Source organism: Rhyacophila brunnea, unplaced genomic scaffold (genome assembly GCF_057557595.1).
Source record: "Rhyacophila brunnea isolate RB1 unplaced genomic scaffold, BYU_Rbru_1.0 scaffold_6, whole genome shotgun sequence".
Taxonomy (NCBI): domain Eukaryota; kingdom Metazoa; phylum Arthropoda; class Insecta; order Trichoptera; family Rhyacophilidae; genus Rhyacophila; species Rhyacophila brunnea.
In genome coordinates, this window is record NW_028233276.1 from 45,417,608 (window position 1) to 45,440,507 (window position 22,900).

At 33.1% G+C, this 22,900-nt stretch overlaps 1 protein-coding gene across 1 annotated transcript in view; it reads right to left on the minus strand.

Moving 5' to 3' along the window:
- The window catches only part of LOC147065728 (uncharacterized), a 160,658-nt gene that overhangs the window by 36,343 nt on the left and 101,415 nt on the right, over positions 1–22,900 (minus strand). The window contains exon 3 of the mRNA XM_085956632.1: positions 17,392–17,578. Within this exon, the coding sequence (XP_085812758.1) occupies positions 17,392–17,578 (187 nt within the window). The remainder of the gene's footprint in view (positions 1–17,391; positions 17,579–22,900) is intronic.

Genomic DNA, 22,900 nt, shown 5'->3' on the forward strand with positions numbered 1-22,900 from the left:
CCTTTAACAGCGGCACCAAATTGACGCTATGATCTTTATATTACAACATTTAAAAATATAAAATTATTATTGTGGAAAATTTGAGCATCTCTGTTATTAGTTAAGTAGGTACGGTGGAAGTACGTGGCAATGCAACGTAGTGAAAGTAGTTTTGAGAAACCTTCATTCAGCAGTAGATAGATTTAGTTTTAGACTGTAGTTGATATGGGATTACTTTATTTTAATATCAGTCATTATATGAATGATATACTTAATTTACAATATGTATATTTATGTAGAAATTGAAAACGTGATCGAAATTGTATTTCTTGACAATTATTAATAATCACAATTTTAGTCGACGAGTCACAAATCCGATCTGCCGACTTTTTCTATCTTAAAAAATGACAACAACGGTTTTTATTTCACACTTATTATTAGATTAATATAATATATAATTTTGTTTTCTCAATATATTAGTTAACTGACATACCGTGACTTGAAAAAGCAAGTACCTCAATTTGTAAAGAAATGTCATGCAACTTCGCAAAAATTCTAAAGCGCATTTTGCAACTCATTAAATATCCGCGAGTGACGGAGCGCACTGCATGTAATAAGTGCATGAAAAAACGAGTGTGTTTAAAATTTACCACAACATGCATTTGATTGGTACTACATTGCGTCGCCACACTGCAAATGTATTGTTTGATTTTTACCGCAGTCATTTAATTGTTGCGGTGAAATTGTAGTACCTTTGTAGTACTGAAATCATTATTAAGATCTTCACCAATTAATTCTTCGTGGTAAGTTTTCTATTATCATGTGTGTTGTCAATTTATTTTATTAGATAATTGACATAAACGTCAAAAAATAAATTATTACCGTAGTTTATAAGAATACGTCCGGATTTCTATAAATATCTGCAGTGCGCATCTGGAAAACGAGATTTTTTTTAAATCAAACAAAATTTCGATACCTACCAAAAATGTTGGAGTTCACTGTTTGTATTAGATAATTTATTCAAGGTGTGCGCATTGCTCAAATTTGGTGGCTTACTTTATCGTACTACAATCAGTTTGAGATCTTCACCAATTGATTCTTTGTCTTCGATTTTATATTATCTTGGGTGTTGTCGATTTATTTTATTAGATAATTGACATCAACGTAAAAAAATAAATTATTGCAGTATTTTTTAAGAATACATTCGGATTTCTGTAAATATATGCAGTGAGCATCCGGATTTAGGCTGGGATGAAATTGGTCACACGAGATTTTTTTTAGACCATGTCCGATCTAATAAGATCATATTATGGGCCTCCACAGAATGAAGGTTTGTATTAACAGATTTTGTTTTCACGAGAAATGGACATTTACTCAACCTATTAGGTCCATACCCTGACACAAACTCAAATTGAAAAACAATATGTGTATTTATTTTGTCAGAACCAGGATTCGAACCTCGGACCCACGGCGCTATAGGCCGATGCTTAAGCCATGCGGCTACCGTGGGTAAGTTACCAAGAATTGACAAGATTGCGATACCAAAAATGTTGAGGTTCACTGTATTAGATAAATTATTCAAGGTGTGCGCCATTGCTCAAATTTGGTGGATTACTTTATAGCTCTGTTTACAACTATGTAACATCCCCCAGTTCGTTTTGCGGCGTCTCGGGAATAAGCAATCGGAATCGCGGTGACGTATGCTTTTCTGCTGTCCGCCCTGAATACAAACCAGGATAATCTAAAGAACTTTTTCTCACACAAATCATATTATTTGTGTCGCAAAGTTAGCCGCGTGCCACAGTTTGCGAACATCTTTTTTGTCTCGAATTAAGTGCGTACGGAAAGATAATGTATCTGCATACTTACTTAATATATATATTATGTACCAGTAGCAACGGGTGGAGGTAGGCTATTAAGATCAGCCATAAATAGTGCACACTAAACTTTGTCAGTCATAAGTATTTGTTTTTGTTGAACTAAGGCTACAATTTATTTACAGATGGTATTCGTTAGTTTTTAAAAATCAAATAAACCCTGCCTAAATCAAACCATAAAGGTTTTGGTATACTTTGGGGGATACGACAAAATTTGGACACTTTTTCATTCATACTTATTTTTTTTGGTGAATTAAGAATGCATATTGTATTGGTAGTGGTTCATTTTTTTTTAAATCCATTAAGCCCTGCCTAAATTAAACTATAGTACCTGTATAAAATATATTATTCTATCTATGAATATATATTTAAAGTTATGTATGATTTAATTGCATAATTTTAGATAGGTAGTTTATAGATAGATGAGTATATTTTGTCTATTATATATTATGGCTTGTATTCCCAGGGCTTGAATTTTAAAAACTAACCAACACCGTCTGTAAATAATTGGAGACTGATTTCAATGAAAACAAATATGAAGGACTGACAACGTTTAGTGTGCACTATTTATGGCTGATCTTAACAGCCTACCTCCAACCCTTCGCCACTGATATGTGCTATTAGAAATAACAAATATTTCAAAACGTATACATACTTATAATTTTATTAGTAGGTACTTATTTCACTTCTTATATTATAATATTATACTACACTTAAAACAGGTTTCATCTTAATAGATGTTTTCAATTAGTATAGTTTTACAACACAATATTAAATTTATAAACTCTCTTTTGACACACACAACTCCATAATATTATATTCTCAACATTGCAGAATAACATGTCGTTCTATCAAGAATTAACACTTAGGAATATTAATATGCATACCTACTAATTATACAGTTGGGTATTTCCGAGAAAATCTCAATCTCGAGATTCAGGATTTCCCGAAATTATGAAATTTTGAATTCTCGAGATTCGGGATTTCCAGATAAGAATTCTCGAGAATTCTCGAGAAAATTAAAAAAATACCTGTAAAAATCCTAAAATCAGTGTAAAAACAGACGAAATATTCCAAAAAATATGATTTTTAAGTAAGAAGTATAGTAAGAAGAGAAACAAAATAGAAGTAGGAAAACTAAAATAATTCAAAACATTCTTTATCAAAATAGGATTTCTAAAAACACAGACTGTCAATGGCTGCATCTGACAATCGCGTACGCTTTTGAGACACAAAATTCCCTGATTTTAAAAAATTGCGCTCATTTTGAGTCGACGTTGGCTTAATTGTGTTAAATGCCCCGATCAGTCTTTGAATGTTTTGTATTTTCTGTCCACTTTTTTGATATAGAAAAATCGTTTTTTCAATTAATATTTTTTAATAAAGAAATCCCGAATCCCGAGAAAAAATTCTCGAGATTCGGGATGGATAATCTCGAGAATTGTCGTCGGAAATTCCCGAAACCCAACTCTACCTACATACATGCACCCTAACAACATTTTTTTGTCTAAGCTGACTGAGTGTCTTGGCATCCACGAAATAGAGTTTTTAATGAAATACTTAATTTTTTTGAGAAATATAACCAAATGGATTCGTTTCCTGGATAAAAGACAATGAAAATATAAATATTTTTTAGATATTATGTGATTTGAAGCCTATAAATGCTTTGAGCATATTCCCTCGTCAGTTAGTGCATATGGACGCCGCAGTGCATACCCAAGAATCCCTGTGGTTTGCATCTTCCAATTGGATATAATAATAATTGGTCAATTGTTGTACCTTGGGGTAACAAGCTTAATTTACTTAACTTACTTACTTAACACAAAGTTATCAAATATAATTACAAGATAAAAAGAACTTTTTATATACAACGTTTTTAAATTTCCTGTTGAATTGACCGGCTTAAACGATCAGAAAAATGTGTACTTGATAGAAATAATACTGAAATGTCATATTGATTTCCATAGTAACTCACGTATATATTAATAATTTAGTTGCTAGGACCCACTTAGCAACCAATAATAGTTTTACTTTTTACGGATTTCTTCCGAAATAACTTTTCATACAAAACAGAATTAACTGAAAATGAAATCAATTCTACTTAAAGATGGCTAAAAGTATTGAAAAAATGCATTGGCATCGTGTTCTGATATATTCTAAAAATTTAAAATGTAAAGCTAGTCGGAAAGTTAGTTAAAAATCGATTGCAAGATTTCTACCGGACAAACAACCACAAACTAAAACGTTGTAATAAATACATATTATTCAAAAAGCAGTTAAATTTTTTTTTAATTTAATGGTAGAAAGATGCATTTACATGAGTTTCTTTCGATGATCATCACGAATGAATCATTAATCAGAAATTATTTTATTGCTTAAACGTTGCATTGAAAATAAGATTGAGTACCTACTCAACTCTGCGGTCAACTTAAATTGAAATACAGGTTGGAATTCACTTGTTATTTGAAAGCAATATTTTCATCAAGAAAAACAGGAATTGGAAAAAAGAGTGGATACAACTATTGGAATTTTGATTTAATTATTATAGGAGTATTAAATGAATGGACTGCATAGTGCATATCCATATAAGACTTCCAAAATATCAATTTGATTAGCTTCTTATTGAAGGAGCACCGTTATTTACAAAAGAAAATAGTGTAACTATAAGAGAATTTATTATTGACCTAACCTAACCTAACCTAACCTAAACTAACCCAAACTAATAAATAATCCAGTATATCGGGTATTTTCAAAATGCGTTGTCCGCTGTATTCCGTATAACCGAACAGTACCCTAAAATCTTTTCATTAAGAACTGCATTTATATGACCAATAATTGTATAAGGTCACTTTACCTTAACGAAGATTATAATATTAAACCTAACATCTGCTATGAGAGGACGTAACAAAATATCTTACTGAAAGCAGAATATGAACCAAAACTTTTCTCATTTCATTTTATGTTCATATTGAGTCAAGATTTTTTGCCTTCCACATATTAATCTTACAAATTAAGATCTAAATCCGGGTTTTTATTCCGAGTTGTAAACAGTTATGCAAACATTTAAGAGACAAGGTACATAGTTTCCACCATCACTAACATCCTATATGATAATGAGGTGCGAAATATTTATAAAAAATTGTAATAACTACAATTAAAATATCTTTGAGATTTAATCCAATCTTAATTGAGGCTGTGTTGTAGCAAAATGATTTGCCATTCGAAAAAATTAGTACTGGACGAACAAGAATACGAGCTAATAAAAACGTGGTAAAAATAATGAAATCGTATTAAAACCGCGTTTAAAAATTGAAGCAATATTAGTAAAAATGTAAATACAAAAAATACGAACTACATACATGTAAGTACGCTGAATGAGCTGAAAAGACCGTATTTTTAAATGTATTAAACAATGTCCATCTAAACTCATCCTCACGTATGTAGAATGCATCAATATCCGAAACGATTTGGTTAAACACAGTTATTGCCCGCCCAATTGGCATTATCAACGGCAAGTTAGTTCTGCACCTTGGGAGAGCAAATAATTGATGTTCCCGATTTATAAGATTAATGACACAAAGGTCGACACTGAAAAAGTCGTCGGAAAAAGTACGTAGCCTAATATAGATTATATATTATATGGAAATAGTACCCACAGGTGTAATAATAATTTATGTATCACATTGACTTATAAAAAATTGTTATATAATTAGTTACCTACATAGTACTTAAATGTTATTATTACGCTACTATAGGTAGGTTTAAAAACGTACGATTGCCGTATTATTTATCCAATATTTCGACGCAAAATTTTCATATTTCGTTTGAAGGATTTCAAATGAAAAAATAATTCGAAAAAATATTTAGGTACTATTCACAGTAATTCACAGTAATTCACAGTAGGTATTCACTTTCTTTCAACATAATTCGAATTATTTTTGTTTTAGTCATTATGCAAAAAAAAATTTTTTAGCGTTTCACCCATGTCTTAATAATTAATGCCAAATTTATTGAAATGATAATATTATATTTCATAATTAATTAGTAGTAAGTGTCGTTATGTACTGCCGCGTGTTTAAATATTTATTTGGACCCTTTTAAACAAATTTTAAAGCAGTGGAAACAGATTAAGCTTTTTTGCTTTTAAAATCAGAAAGAACTAATAATATGTTGTAATATCTTTCAATTAAAATTGTAAATTTTATTTATACAGTTACCGAGGTACTAAAAAAAAATCACAAATAAAATGGTCTTTGACAAAAAATCTTCTTTGAAGATTTATTTTATCGAGATTGTAAAATACCTTTATCACAGACCAATAAATTATGATTAAAATATATACTAAGTAATTTTATTTTAAGAAAATATTTCAATCAAATTGTGTTCAAAATAGGAATGTCAAACATGTTTTTTTTGTACTGAGGCATGGTTTTGTCGATCATTTTATTTATTCCTCTCCTGGATACAAATAGATATTTTCTTTATAAAATGCTAAAAATTGTTATCAGAAGCATAATATGTATCAAATTGTATTATACTTTTAATAATTATTATAATTCCATACAAAAATAAGAATGAATGTACCATTTACTTGTTATTTTATAATTTGGGATTTAATATGCCTACATACATAAACATTTATATAACCGGTGCTATAAAATAATATCGAATGTAATTATTAATTGATTGTGTAATATGTTTTCTTAAATTAGAAACAGTGGACGAGTTTGTATATCTTGGATCAACCGTTAGTGGAAAAGGTGGATGTGAAGCGGAAATAAGAATGCGCACACAGATTGAAAAAAATGCGATGACAGGTCTTACCACTATATGGAAGGATCGGGGAATTTCGTTAGCCACAAAAATTATGTTTTTGCAAACATTAGTGTTCTCTATATTTATGTGGAGTCGAGTCATGGACCTTGAGGACAATTGATGACTTTGAGATGTGGTATTTGCGCCGAATGCTTCGTATTTCTTAGACAGAATACAGGACAAACCAGTCAATCATCCAAAGACTGCAGATAAAGGAATGGCTCTCGACAATATGTTTGAGACGGTTTCTGCAGTTTTTTGGACATATTGTCCGGCGCGGACCGGGCAACCTTGAGAGACTGGTGGTTTTGGGTAGCCTCCAAGGAAGGAAAAGCAGAGTAAGTGCGTACGCGTGCTGGAAAGAACTGACTGGGGGCACCATTCATTCTGCCCTGAGAGAAGCGGAAGATCGAGAAGGATTGAACGTCTTGGTCGCTCAAAAGATGCCAAAATTAAAAGTGGTCACGATCCTCAGCCACGAGTGTACGACCAAGAAGAAAAAAATAATATAATATAATTATTATAATATAGGTACTAGTCGTCCATAAATGATGTCATGCTTTAAGGAGGGAATAGGTCTGATATAATTCTAATGACATGTCATAATAGGGATAGGAAGGCTGTAAAGATTGTGATCCTACAAAACCAACAAAAATTAAACTATTAAATATTCCGTGAGAACACAATACTAATTTATTTTGATCTATAAAACAGACTTTCCTAACTGGTGAGCCGCAAGCGGTTTGCAATTTACCGCAAGATAATAATTTATTATTGTGTATAATAAAATTCATTTGAAGAACTTTTGCAGACTCTGCTTGAAACAAATGCGGCAATTTGTGGCTAAGCTTTGAAAAGTTAAATATTAAAACTCATATTAAATTACGGTCACATTGACTTTTGCACAGAAAGCTGTCATAACAAAGAATTTGGCATAAGATTCAATGTTCACATTAAATTACATCGTAAATGTGATACAACACCATTGCAGTACTTGAGCTTTTAGAGCTTTCTATGTAGAAAGGGGCTCAGAACAGCACACCATTAATTTATATATTCTTTTCAACACTATAACAGACTATGAACATAAAAATAGTGTAGTGAAACAGTAATGCAGTACGTAGTAGAAGTGAAACAATCAAGCTTTTAGAAAATTACATAATTTTAACCGTTAATTAATGCATGATGATCTACTTTTTAATAAAAAAATATATACTCATAAAAATATTATGTAAAACGAATATGTGTGATTACGGAAAAATAATAAAAAATATTTAATAGTTTTTTTTATATATTTTCATCAAAAAATACTTCGTACCTAATATAAAAATGCTATATTATATTTTTGGCCGCGCGGTTTTAGCGTCGTGGATCTTAGGTTCGAATCCTGGGTCTGGCAAGTTTACATATTATTATTTTTCAATTTGTGCATGAGTCAGAGTATGCACCTAATAGGTCGAGCAAGTGGCTGATATCCATTTCTCGTGAAAACTAAATCTGTTAATACAAACCTCCACTCTGTGGAGGCCCATTTCATCTTATTAGATCGGACATGGTCAAAGAAGAAGATTTTTTTAATAATGAAATTATGTTTAACAATTATTATAATATCATAAATAATCAATCAATCCACCTTATAGAATCTAGTAATATTTTCCCCCCACAAAATCTAATATGTTTATGGTTAAAACCGACTTTGAATATAATCGTTGAAAAATAACTCCCAAAATCCGGTCAAAACATAATTTCTCCGGCTCGCGTCGTTTGATACAAATTATATCCAACAACCACAACTTTACTAACAATGACATATTATATCGGCAAATTTGAAATAATAATTTCTATTTTACCATTGGATATAAAACTATTTATGATAAAATCGATTTCTGTTTTGCTTAAAAAACCGAAACTAAATTTTGTACTGCACGTAGTATGCATTTAAGGGTTAAATCATAATACAAAATACTAGTGAGTGCCCACTACTATAGAATGATTCAATTTTTTTCCCCAAATCAATGAGATAACCATTGGGTCTATGTATGCGACCCGCTACTTTTACCTCACCTTACCACCCCACCGCTGATATTTAATATTTTTACCTACTCGTAATCAATTATTATAAGTGCATTATATTATGTTCAGAATATTTTGAGATATCAAAATTGAACTACTGGTAGGTACCATTATTGCTTTATCAAGTATATATTCATTATAGCACTACAATAATTAATTAGGCTCAATGGCAGTAGTGTAGTAAAACATTCGTTTAATAATAGAAGTGGAATATTGCAAACACCCTGGCTTTAAGAAAATCACATACTTAAATAATATATTGTCATTTCATCGAAAATCGAACCTGGAGCCTACAGATGACAGACAAGCAGTTTACGCAATTGCACAAGTTGTAAGGCTCATTAATTTGAATTTTGTAGTTTTTGGTTATAACGGAACAAACAGACAAGGCACTAGAATTGTATTATTAATATTACCACAACATACTTAGGTATATTATATATATTTTTAATTAAGTAGGTATGTAAAATATAATACTACTTTTCGAAGAAATGTAATTTTAGTAATAATAGTAACAGCGTGGTGTGACGCAAAAACGATTTTGAAGCACTGTACCAAAATACTCAATTACAACAATATTTGTTAAAGTAAAATATTGTGTATTGAATACTAAAACAAGTTAAGTAACATTGTTGTCGAATCAGATGATATAAGATGTATCTGGTGGCACATGACATTTTTTGCCGATGTTGACTTACCGGGTAAATTACCGCAGATATACGGGGAACTATTCCCGACACGTATCGCGCCCTATCTGTCTGGAATCCCTAATTGTTATAAGATTCATGCCTAATAATTAGGTACAACTGTAATGGCTCAAAATCAATGGAGATTTATGGTAATTGAGACCTTGCTATCGCGAATGAAGTGATTTGGATCACGTATGAAATAATCATAACAATTAGGGAATACACTGTAATGTGGAGATACGTGTAATTGAATTTGCGTAACGATTCAGAGTAACATTATATATAAATTTAGGTACACAATATTATATACTACATAAATAACATTAATTTGTCATATTATTAAAATAAGTAATATACTAACCAATGACATTATTAATAGACACGCACTCAATACAGTAGTAAGCAAGTAAATTCGCGCATAGCGACATTCGCACATGTATAGGTAGACGTCACGCAATTTCCATTATACGATATCACGCATCGGGAATTTATAGCAATATCACCTTTATTGTAATGGCGTTAGAACAGTGCTTCTAGTGTCAATGTTCATTTGAGCGTAGGAGGTTCGTTCGAATCGAACCATTCGGCAGACCCGACAAAATGCATTGGGAATTTATAGCAATATCACCGTATTGTAATGGTGTTAGAACAGATTATGCCATTCGGCAGACCCGACAAAAAAGTGAGTGTCATTTTTTTTCTAGATGCTTCGTCCATATTGATGTCATTGAGTAGAACACATAAAAGAGTTTCGTCGATATTAATAATTATAATACACCTTCAAGAGAATTATTTCAACATAAGTACTAAAAAGAGACATACAAAATATTTAATAATAAACTGAAACCATTCAACACTCTTTTTTAATAATTCAAAGTTTATCTTTGAACGAATTAAAATAATATTAATTGATCTTCTTAGAGTAAGTAGTAGATTCGTACCGGAGCATATAAAACAACGTTAACCTCTGGCTTTTTTATATCGATCTACGTTTTGTAGACAAGGCTTACTATAAATAGACAGACCATGACAATAAACTGTAGTGCTAGTTATTTTGGCCACACTTACAATGATTTGCGAATGCATTAATAAGGTAAACTGTTTATAGAAAATGATAATTGATGCATAATGAAATAAATGGTCGAAAATCTTCATTTATTGCATTGCATTCGAGAATAATCAATATCTACCACTAACATCGTAATTCTCATTTCAGTGCTGCGGCGCTGTATGTCTCACAAGGTGGAAGGCGCGGAACGTGGCGATGGACCGAGGAAAGTGGCACGTCTATGTTCCAATGCTGGAGTGTGTTAGTACGAAGTAAAACGTAGCAGTGTCACCATCATGGCCCCCACAAAGGGGGGGGGGCTGACAGGGTTCTAGCCTGGGGGCCCGGGCTTAAAGGGGGCCCAGCGTGGTGATTCTACCAGTTAAGTAAGATAACCATACACCACAGATTTGCTGTAATATTGAAAAAAGTCGCCTGCGGCGCCATGTTACATAAAGAATAGTACCATTTAAAATGACTGCAACACAATTAAGTGTAATATTATGATGATTGATATAATTAAATGATAATTGAAGTGTACAATTATATTTTATAAGTAGTTATTTTTAGTGTATTTCTTGACTAATTAATGACAATGACTATTTTTCCAATATGATGAAGGTTTGCAAGTTACTTGACTACAAGAAAAGAGGGTCGTGATCAGTGCTTCATAATTTATGATGCCAAGTGCCGACAACATAATAATTCTAGATTTATTTAAAAATACAAAGTATCGCTAAAAATAGACGAAACACCCCTAATTTTACCTCGTAGAACCTTGGTGTTCCACGGAATACCAGTTGGGGAACACTACTATAGAACATCACACTGCCCTTAACCTTTGCGATAGGTAGAAGGCCCGCCAAACATCTTGACCTGGGGGCCAGCTTCAGGATGTGGGGCCATGGCCACCATAATCATCATCAGATGGCGTCAATCCATTGCTGCATAGAAACATATTAACTGCCACATATATCCATAAATTTTATGAGTTCCTCGATCCAGTGGGTTTAAGGATATCTCTGTAGTCGCTTACTGTCTCAAATAACACTAGACTAGTGACATAACCAGCCCATTACCATTTAATCAGTTGGGCGATCTACATCAAATCGCGTACTGTTATCTGCCTCATTATATATTGGTTATTTTGTGGTATTTCCGCGTTATGTCCAACGTGTACCTTTTGATGCCACGGTGCGCTTTTCATATATTTTGCATTTTACTGGATTGAACTGAGGAAAATATTGTGACGTTATGCTTGTTCTTAAATTCTGTACCATATAGCTGAAAGTCTGGAAGTCACATTTTCAATATTTTCTATAATCAAATCTTCATCCAAATCACTTGCGTTCGGACTAAAACTCCATCTGTTGGACTACCGCACTTTTGCAAATAATATTTTAGCTATAGATTAATGCAAAAATGACTAAAATTAGACATCAACTCTTTCAGTTCTAAAGTGTAATAATTATTGGACTACCATCGTTTTGTAAGTAAGTATTTTGAAAATCATGTGACATTGGATTCCCAAATTTTAAGCATTAAGAGGATAAGTTTATTAGTTTATAATGGAAGTGCGGTTAAAAATGGGCGGAGCATGTTAGTTCACAGTTTTAATACGTAGCCATGAAGATGTTGCTGATGAGTACTTTGATGTTGGAACGTGATTGGGTGAAGTAAGTAATGAGTTTTAAATCTATTGGTTTATTGTCTGACAGTTTCTCTCATATATTATATTATTTATTTTATTAATAATTTAATAAAACAAACTCTTTTGATTGATAGTATACGACGAACGACATTTCTATTATTTTCCATAACGAAGTAATCAAATGACAAAGCAAACATTCTGCAACTGTCGGCGCTGATTCGTCCGGGAAAAATCCGTAGCCAGAGAAATCTTTTGAGTTTGGTTTGAACCGTCTTGACAAGCGAAATGTTATGGAATTAGGTTCAGATAAAAGGCGTCCTCTTTTCGCACGGACGTCACTTTTGGTGGGGCGGGTGATTTATCTTTTGGTGACGCACTGGTCAGACATACAATTTCGAGAAGTTTTCCGACGGACCTGATCCTTCACGATTTTGTTGTAGAATTTTTACAAAATATGTTTTGAAAATTATTTTGGTAAGTACTGTTTCTATTTTTTGTCATCATTTTCGTTATAAGCGTTGTAGCATTTGTAAAAATGAAAACAAAATTTATTTTTCGAATTATAATAATATAAGTTATGGAAACAGGTAGCCACTTAAAATTGAAGGGCACATGGCAAAAACAGACTCATCGACAAAATGATAATAACTGTGCATGAGATCAAAAAGAAGAATCGTTAGTGGTTGGAAAATTGGTTTAATATTAAGATAAAGAATTTATATATTGGTTTCTCATTTATTTTGAAATATAGTAACAGTGAAAAAAGTAATAAAAACTTATCCACAATGAGCTGATTTTTGCCTTGACCACACTTTCTTCTCCCTTTATTTATGAAGCAATGAAATCGATTTTGGTAGTTTTAATGATACCATTATTGAGAAATAAAATTCCTCTGAAAAAATTAGCATTTAAGTCTCAAAAACTCAAAAATGCGATGAGCCTGTTTTTGCCGTGTATTCTTCAATTATTAAAATAACTAACAAAATTCGTCTTTGTTAATTTCAATATCATGTGTTTGCACCAAGAAATATAAAAAAATAGACGAGTTCATAATTTCTTTGATGGATTTTTTATAATACAATAGCATTATCAAGTTTGTAATAATGGATATTATAATACACATGATTAAAAAAATGAAAAACAGGGAAGGGTTTGGTGACTATAAATCCTATAAATCTATAACCACAGTATTAAGAAGCTATTTTAAAGACTTCCCAATACGCCCGTAAAAGAGTGAAGATAGTAAAAATTAAATCTTTTTTTTTTTTTTTTAATGTTTTGGGTCTACAAATACAGAAAAATACGAATATGCATTACAAAGCAACGCATTTTACCACGTTTTTCTTATCTCGTATTCTTGTTTGTCCGGTGGTTGTTTATCCAGTACAAATCTTGCAATCGATTTTTAACTAGCCTCCCGACTAGCTAGACATTTGAAACTTTTAGAATATATCAGAACACGATGCTAATGCATTCTTTTAATACTTTTAGTCATCTTTAAGTAGAGTTGAATTAATTTTCAGTTAATTCTGTTTTGTATGAAAAGTTATTTCGGAAGAAATCCGTAATCCAATCACTATTATTGGATACTAAGGGGGTGGACCTAGCAACTAAATTATTGATATATGCGTGCGTTACTATGGAAATCAAAATGACATTTCAGTATTCTATATTTGTTTGTTTGTTTGTTTCAAAATAGCAAAAAAATGATTTGTTGACAATTGCCTTATTTGTCCTAAATTATTAATACATAGAATTGTCAATTTTTTATGATTCAACAGAAATTTTAAAAATGTGGTATTTAAAAAGTTCTTTTTATCTTGTAATTATTTAGTATTTTTCTAGAAGTCGAATTGAAATTGACTTTGAGCAAAGCCAAAACAATATTCATATTATTAATTGTCAAATTTACAACGAGTAAATTATTGGATTCCATTAGAAATTTTTCATTTTTTTTATTTAACTAACAAATAAGTCTTCACACATAATTTGAACACATCTCATGCGTATTAAAACCCACTCATTGGGTGAAAATCCATTTTAGAAAAAAGTACGACACCCAACGGGACTTGAACCTGTAACCGCTGGACTCGCGAGAGTGTGATTTTCCAATTAAACTACGGGCATATTAATTATTTACGATGATTTTAATTTGTAGACTTCAGATGAAATGCTTATCATAATTGCGTTATTAAAGTTGGCTAAGGGTTTTTGTATATTAAATGAAGGTAGGTATCAATTAAATGCCTTAATTACTAACCGAAGTCACAGATTAATTTTAAGTATTTATTTTGTAAAGCGTACTTGCACTTGTTAATATATTTTATATTACAGGTTAAAATCTCGTTGGGTGTCGAATTTTTTCTAAAATGCATTTTTTCTAGTGGGTATATACTATGAGATGTTTTCAAATTATGTACGTTTAATATTTATAATTATAATGTTACATTCTCAAAACATAATTGAGTTATTCGTTGAATAAAAAATATGGTTTATAAAATATGTCGTCGTTTTGATAATCATTAAACCTATTCTTAAAAGTAGGCAAATACTTTTTATCACATATTCTGATTGAAACACCACCTGTATTGTTTACAGCATTGTAGCCTATGTATTGATTTCAAGGAGGGAAATGAAATGTATGGTTCTATGACTTCTGAAATGTGGGATGCTCTTCAAAATAAGGGATTTAATTTATGTAAACAGCTTATACCCAACAAGAGAATTACTTATAAATATATAATATATATGCGCTGCATCCAGAGCATTTATAGACCGCATGATACCGGTAAATCCCTATTATTGGTACCTACCTCCGTTTAAACTACAAAAGCCAGATATATTAACCAAATTTGATAAATGGTTCAGTCGTATAACTATTATTGAACATACATAATTTTGAACACAATTATGAGAAAATAATATATAGCCAATAGAAAAAATCTTTTTTGAAAAAGTAAGACACACCACAGGAATCGAACCTGCATCTTTCGGGTTTCAACCCATGCACATATACCACTATGCTAAAGGTCCAACTAATTGCTTTTAATACTCTCTGAAGCGCTTTCCAAATTGAGCTACTATTGGAGATCGGCTTTCGTATTTTAAATCAATGTCGGTATTAATTTAATTACTATTAGTTAGTTTTGTCAGTTTGTTTAGTTAATATGGTACAGGTGGCTAAATTTATAAAGCACATCATTGACCGCAATCCGATGGATGCGGGTTTGAGTCCCGCCCAATACCATATTTTTTCAAGATTTTTTGTAATAGTTTAATTTTAAAAGTATGTACGTTGAATAAATTATGATACATTATTCTTGGCAATTATTATTTGAATAGAAAATAAAGCACTTAAGTATATAACTTATACCTACCAACAATTCCCAAATGTTCTATAAATAATAAACCGCGTTGAATAAGATCCTAAAGAAAATCCGACACGAGTCACGAGATTGGCGTATTCTTCTTGACAAAGAAAGTTTGTCACGTCGCACATGCACAAATCATAATACGGCACGTCCCATCACAAGGCGTGAGGCCCGCGTGAGGCCTCCTAGTTTGAGAAGCCCTGACAAACTTGGCATAATACAAATAATAAAATACCCCTGGTACTGTGCGCGAAATTTTATTAAACTTTTGCAAGATAAATATATCACACTCAACGTACTTTTGTGTAGATAGTATTATGGAAAGAAACGCGCGATTTCTTTAAGTGAATTTATAACAGTGTCTAGAGAATATCTATAGGCACCGTGAATTTTAATACTATCTAATTGATGGACGGTTTAATTATTTCATATCAATTGGTTTCAGCCATCACAAACATGGACCCCTCCAAACCAACCCGTCTCGCACCACACTCGGTATTAATCGAGCGTAAAACGATGTCCTACATTTGGATGTAAAGCATCAGCAGTTGTTTATGCCTGGGAATGTCTCAGGAGCAGATACCCAAGACTGAGATGGCCATACTCCCGACTGAGCTTTGACTGAGTTTACTGAAAGACGTAATTTAATAAAAAAAGTGCCATGGGAGAGAAACCCACGGAGACTTAACAGAAATAAATGCATATCATCATATAAATCATCAGCCGGGGTCAATCCACTGCTGAATGAAGGCCTCCTAAAGCTTCTTCCTACTCTCTCGGTCCTGTGTCATTTGCTGCCACGTATTTCCGCCAAACTTTACCAGTTCTTCAATCCAGCGGCTTTTAGGACTACCCTGTGGCCGTTTCGTGCTCCTTGGGTACCATTGGATAATAGCATTTGTCCAGCGGTCGTTCTTTCGGCAAGCAATGTGCTCCGCCCATCTCCATTTATAAGATACAAAAAAAATATAGCAAAAACAATACGGACAAACAAAACTATGTGAGGAGATCTTAATGTCTGCAATGAGACGCCGCAATTTTTTTTGAATACAATATAATTATTGGCCTTTGTGGCGACCAGGTCAGACGGCCTGATGGGCTCATCAGCTGGTTGGACCTTCTTAAGCATCTCTTCTCTCTCGTAGCACATTCGCGAACATTTTCACATTATATGGTTTGCATCATGTAGTTCTCCGCCACATGGACATGTTGGCCGGTTAATAAGTCCGAGTTCGTAGAGTTTGGCAAGAATCCATCATGGCCTGTCAAAAACTGACTGATGTAGTGGTCAGGAGTCAGTTTGGTTTCAGCCGGCTAATTTAGAAGATATAGATCTTCATAATATTATTCTCTGATGCTATAACTTGGAATGAACCTTGGCTTCAATTTATTATTGTCGGCAATTTGCAATTCCTTACGTAAACAAACTATTAAACATCATAGTGACAGTTGTTACTTTAAACATAAAAAAACGATAAATAATTATATAATTTAGTAATATAAGTTAAAGTGTATAGAAATAAACCAACGGCGTTCCAATAAGCGGTCCTTTTTCTTGAGTGTGTAATTTAATAAGATAATTAAGAGCTAGTCGAAGAATCTATGTTATCACAAGTTTTGTTTTTGTTTTCTTACGCCAAAGAAGTATAACTTCTAACGCGCGTACAAGTACACACACCGTTTTTTTTAAATACGTACTAATCACCTCACGGTGAAATTCTCTACGACCAACGCATAATTTAGTCATAATATGATATGTCTACGGCAAACTGCATATGTAAAATTTACATATTATTGTAACCCTTAAACATACTAACAGGAAAATATCATGGCGTTTTTATTGGTTAAGTCTTAGCGTTGTTTCAACTATTGAGCTAAATATTCTCACCTGCTATCGTCATATTGGAGCTTTTACTGACAATCCTGAAGGTGGGAGCCTCCGTGGAAATCTCGCAACGGTAGAGGCCCTCGGAAACCACCGTCAAGTTGGTGAGCTCCAGGTCGCAGGCGAATGCTGAGCAGTCAGGAGATCGAGCTAAGTTTACTCCAATCACTGGGAATGGTAACCCCGAAGGCTGCAAGAAATAATAATACATCAATTATAATGGATTTTGATATATAACTGAAAAATATACTTTACTAAAAAATTAAGCATTTAAAAGTTTTTAATTTTCTTCTTGAATAGATATGTATTTATTAATATTAAGTAATATCGTAAAGTTATGAAAGACATAGATAATATTTTTTGCTCATTACATCCGTATCAAGTAATCATGGTACAGATTTGTGGCATATAATATGGGTATACAATACTGATAGACATTCCAAAAAAAAAGGTGGACCGAGTGGGACTTGAACTCTTATTTTTCCCTTTCCGGATGAATGATAATATAGCCATTTACTGATCGTCTATGATTCATGAAAAATTATTTCTAATAACTACCTTTTATCTGAGGTGCTTTAAGTATCACCAATAGAAGGCGATTGGCTTTATAATCAACTAAGGAACTAACTTTTTTGTAATCGACATCTGGTTCTAGCCATTTTATTATCGACGTTCTTTTCATTGTGAGTAGGCAATGAACTTATACCGTAATAATTTCATTATTAGCCCACTTGGTCCTATGTTTTATTCAAATATATATAAAGGTTTTTTTAAGAATGTGATCTGTATGTTATGGGCCATGGCTAGGCTTACCATAATTATGAAACTCTAAGCTGGGACAAGAATGGAAGATAGGTCAAAGAAACAAATTTAACCACTAAAAATTGTTGTATTATTAAAAGAAGAATTTTGCTGCAGCATAAATTTTAGTTATTTTATTTACCTATTTATTGTACTAGTCGTACTTCTCGTTGGAATGACCTTTTTTATCATTTACTCATAAAAAAAGTTGCACGTAATGCCAAAATGGCCTATTGAGTTACTCGAACTATGTAGATATGAACATATTTATATATTAAACATACATAATTTTGAAAAACACTTTCTGAGAAAATATATTATAACCAATAGAATAAGTCTTTTTGAAAAAAGTAAGCCTCCCCGGCAGGGAATCGAACCACGCATCTCCCGGGTTTACGCCCCATCCGTTGCATTACCTCTATGCTACAAGGCGACGTACTAATTGCGACAAATTTTAACTATTGGCCTTTTTAATACCCACTCATCAGCGTTCTTCCAAATCAAGCTATTTTTTTTAGCTTTATCTTTTTAAGCTTAATTATATATTATCAAAACAATAGCTTCAATTTCAATTGGCAGACCAACCACAGCAGATTGAAGTGTATTGTGCACAATATGTGCTCCACATCCAATGCCGACGATATTAACTTCAAGTACTTATTTGAGTCATCTGTAAACGTTATTTTGCCATCTTCTATGTACGCCTCCAAAATTTGTGTTACAATTGTCACTACAAAATGCAATATTTTTATCAATCTCATGACGACGTACTATTCAAATTATGTTTTCAGTCAACATTTCCAATGTCTTGCCGTGAGCAGACTCAAAATGCAGCAGTTTTACGTGCATATCTAACTTCCAATGGTAAAAAGTATATAACAACGACAGGCGCTAGTTTTACTTCTTTTCTATTTGAAGTGTTGTTACTAACACTTACAAAATGCGTCTTCTGTCTACGGCAAATCATAATAATGTATTGTTGCCAATCATTCATACGCAGAATAACAGCCGGGACAAATTCCAAACCAGCCGGGACCAATGTGTGAAACCGGGACAATCCCGGTCAAACCTGGACGTATGGTAAGCCTAGCCAAGGCTAATGGGCCGTGATAACGAATGATTAAAGTGAAATAATATGCATGTTGCTCACAATACAGCAAGTCATATAATTTTTATACGCACCCTATTGCTTTTTTAATATTATTATGTTAAATTTTCTGGACAATGTTATAAAACAAAGTTTATTTAGGTTTTTAAATCAATCAATCCACCTTAGTGAGTCAATTTATCATTATGGGTTTCATTATAAGCTTGTGTTTGTGTCTTCGCGGGCACACGAGATAACTGGTCTCATGCAATAAAAGATGCTATTTCGTTTATATTGGAAATATAGACTCTATATTTTAATTTTAAAACTTTGTGAAGTATGGTCTATCGTACTGCGTTATCATGTATTGCTTATTTGTTATGTAGCTGTACGATGGGACCTCAATCAGTTTGTGCTTAGGAATTCCGAGTTAAGGCCGAGCCACACACGATAGAAGAACAACAGACAGATAGAGAAGCGACTGCATGGAAGCTCACAGTTTTGCACTATCAACAAAAATCTAAATTTTAAGCAATGTACGAAATAGCGTATTTTACGAAAGTAGAACGTACGAAAGTCGAGGTCCGCCTGTATATTTTAATATAATATGTTTTTCTTCTCGTTCACGATAGTCCTCACTGTAGCGTTTGATGTGTGGTTTATCGCTTTGGGCTTCGTCTGTGTGTCGTAGGTTATGGTGTTGAGGATGATGATGAAGAAGTCGAAGATGTAAATGTAGGAGCGAATTTTATTCGGCGTAACGGTCGGTACGATAGTATAAATACAGTGACAGTACATACTATTACGTACTGAGATAGTTACGGGCCAGGTACTTAGATTCGAGTGACATTTTGATAAATCAGTATTCGTATTTTATATTTCTTCTTTCTTTGGACATATCCGCCCCTTAACTGAAGCATATGGATACCACGCGGCGCCTTCAAGAATCCCTGTCGCTCGCCAGTCTTCATGCTTCATTCCAGATCAAACCAGCATCCCGTATCTCCGCCGTATACACTCTGTAGATTGTATTTAGCGGCCTTCCAGGACGCCGGAATCCGGTCGGCTTGAAGAACAGGCAAGCCAAGTTAAAGTTCTCTTCTGGCATCCGCAGCACGTAGCCGAGCCAGATCCAACGCTGTCTCTTCACTTTCAGCGTGATGAGAGGCTGCTTGGTGCGTTCTCTTATCTCCTCGTTGATCCTAAAGTCATACCACCGCACACCCAGTATTCGTCGCAAACATCTGTTTTCGAAACTCAGTATACGGTTGCTCTGAGCCTTCGTAAGGTGCCATGATTCGCTGCCGTAAAGCAGCACCGTCAGAATGCAAGCGTCGAATAGGTGGCATTTGGTTTTGATCGAATACATTCGTGAGTCCCGCATTTCGCATCGAGTTGAATGTTGCTCCAGCCATTCCCATTCGGATAGCGAGCTCTTTCTGCAAAATGCCATCTCCCGTGACGTGTACCCCCAGGTACTTGAAGCTGTCGACGCTCTCGATGTTTTGTCAGAGCGAAATCTGGATCAGGACAGGTGCTATTGCACAAGACGTTGGTTTTCTTGGCGTTGATTTTCAAACCAACGCGAGAGGAGTTGTTATGCAACCTGTCGATTGTCTCTTAAGAAGAAGTACACGCAGTGGAAACCCAAGAATCTATTATGATAAAAATAACTGCGAAAGTCTCAAACATTAAATAAACATTTAGTCTTCCAAACGTCATTTTGAAATTTGTGAAATATGATTTTACGATGAACGCGAGAGGAATTGTTATGCAACCTGTCAATTGTCTCTTGAATGCCCTCGATTGAGTTGTCAAATATGACAGCATCATCGGCGTATTCCAGGTCCATGGCTTCACCATGGGGGTAACAGGTGTGCCTCGGTCGGGTGGTATTTACTTCCGCAGTATGAAGTCAAAGAGAATGATAAAGTGAAACGGTGCAATGACACAACTCTGCCTGACTCCGGTCGTGACCCCGAACCATTCCGTGACAGTGTCTCCAATTCTGACACCAAATTCGCTATTCTTGTGCAGGCTTTTGATTATGGCAATGATCTTGGGAGGGATCCCGTATGCTCCCAGTATCATCCAGAGGGAGGGGCGGTGCGGACTGTCGAAAGCCTTCTCATAATCCACAAAGCAGCAAGCCATCGGACTGTTCAGCTCATGGATATGCTATATAATTTATACAGTCGAAAGTAATACCTAAACATTATATTCCAGTACATAATTATATTGAACGTGTCAGCGGTTTAAATACAAGTAGCTGTGAATTTTATTTATTATTACAATCATAATATAATATGATACTATGGGAATGGATTATTAGACAAATTTTCCATTGCGATACCGTGTTTTATATCGCCAATCAATTTGGTGATCCAGCTAAACAGTAAACTTGTTTACCGTTATATGAGTCGCTGGGAAATTATTATTATTGCGGTCAAATAATTTGATACATTAAAGATAGATATTTGATCAATATTATACTGACAGCTACATTTTTAATTAATTTTAATGAAGTTAAAAATATTTTTTTCACTATTATAATTATAATTTAAAATTATTTAAAAAATATTCCATTATTACAGTCTTAAATGTGATTGACGGTTTTTGCAATTATCTCAAGACCTCGAAATATGGCGGTTACCGACTTTTAACTAACAACATCAATAAAATTATAGCTCTAACAAACCGTCGCCATAGTACTTGTTTTCCGAATAGACCAATTGTCGATTGTTCAGGAAACGAAAAACAAAGTTCCCTGTCTTATATTTAAATATCAGTACATATATCAAGCACTCTGTCTCCTTTTTATGATTGCCACATTATCCAAGAAGAGATATGATGAATAATATTTTAGTATAATTCATTAAACTAAGAGAAAATACGTTTTATTGACAAGTACGCAATGTGGATATACGGATCATTCTCAGCGCTGGCTCCGAAAAGTGGATATTCGGAACAAAACAAGGACATTCGGAATGTAAGACCGTAGCGTATCGTTGCATGGACCACGGTATACCGTGTGGTCAAAAAGTACAAACTTAAAAACTTAATATATATTTACGTAAATTTTAATAAATTTACTGATAGGTACATGATTTTTTGTAAATAGGTGATCAAGTTGTATCAATGATCGTTTTTATCTAATTTCATAGGTAATTATAAAATATGCCATTCACCATTTTCTGTTTACAAAATTGGGAATCAACATAAAATTATATATCTAATTATAGTTATAAAAAAACTGTATCCATAGATTTACGTAATAATAATGTAGGTAGTAAAATTTTCCTAATTTCTATATTAAAACGGTGGCAATGATATTTTTATTGTTCACAAATAATGCTTCATTATGGATTTTAATCGAACTTGATACAATTAAACTTATTACAAACCATATATTGCATATTAGGTATTATGTTTTATTGGCATGGAACAAAAAATAGGGGCATCTGTTATTTAATAACCATTGATTGAGAATATTCTATCCTGAGTATAATATTATTATATAAAATAGTTCACTCACGAAACCAGAATTAACCTTAATATATCGTACATTAACTAAAATATCTATTGGATAGCCAATAGTATTATAATTATACTTAATGAAAATAC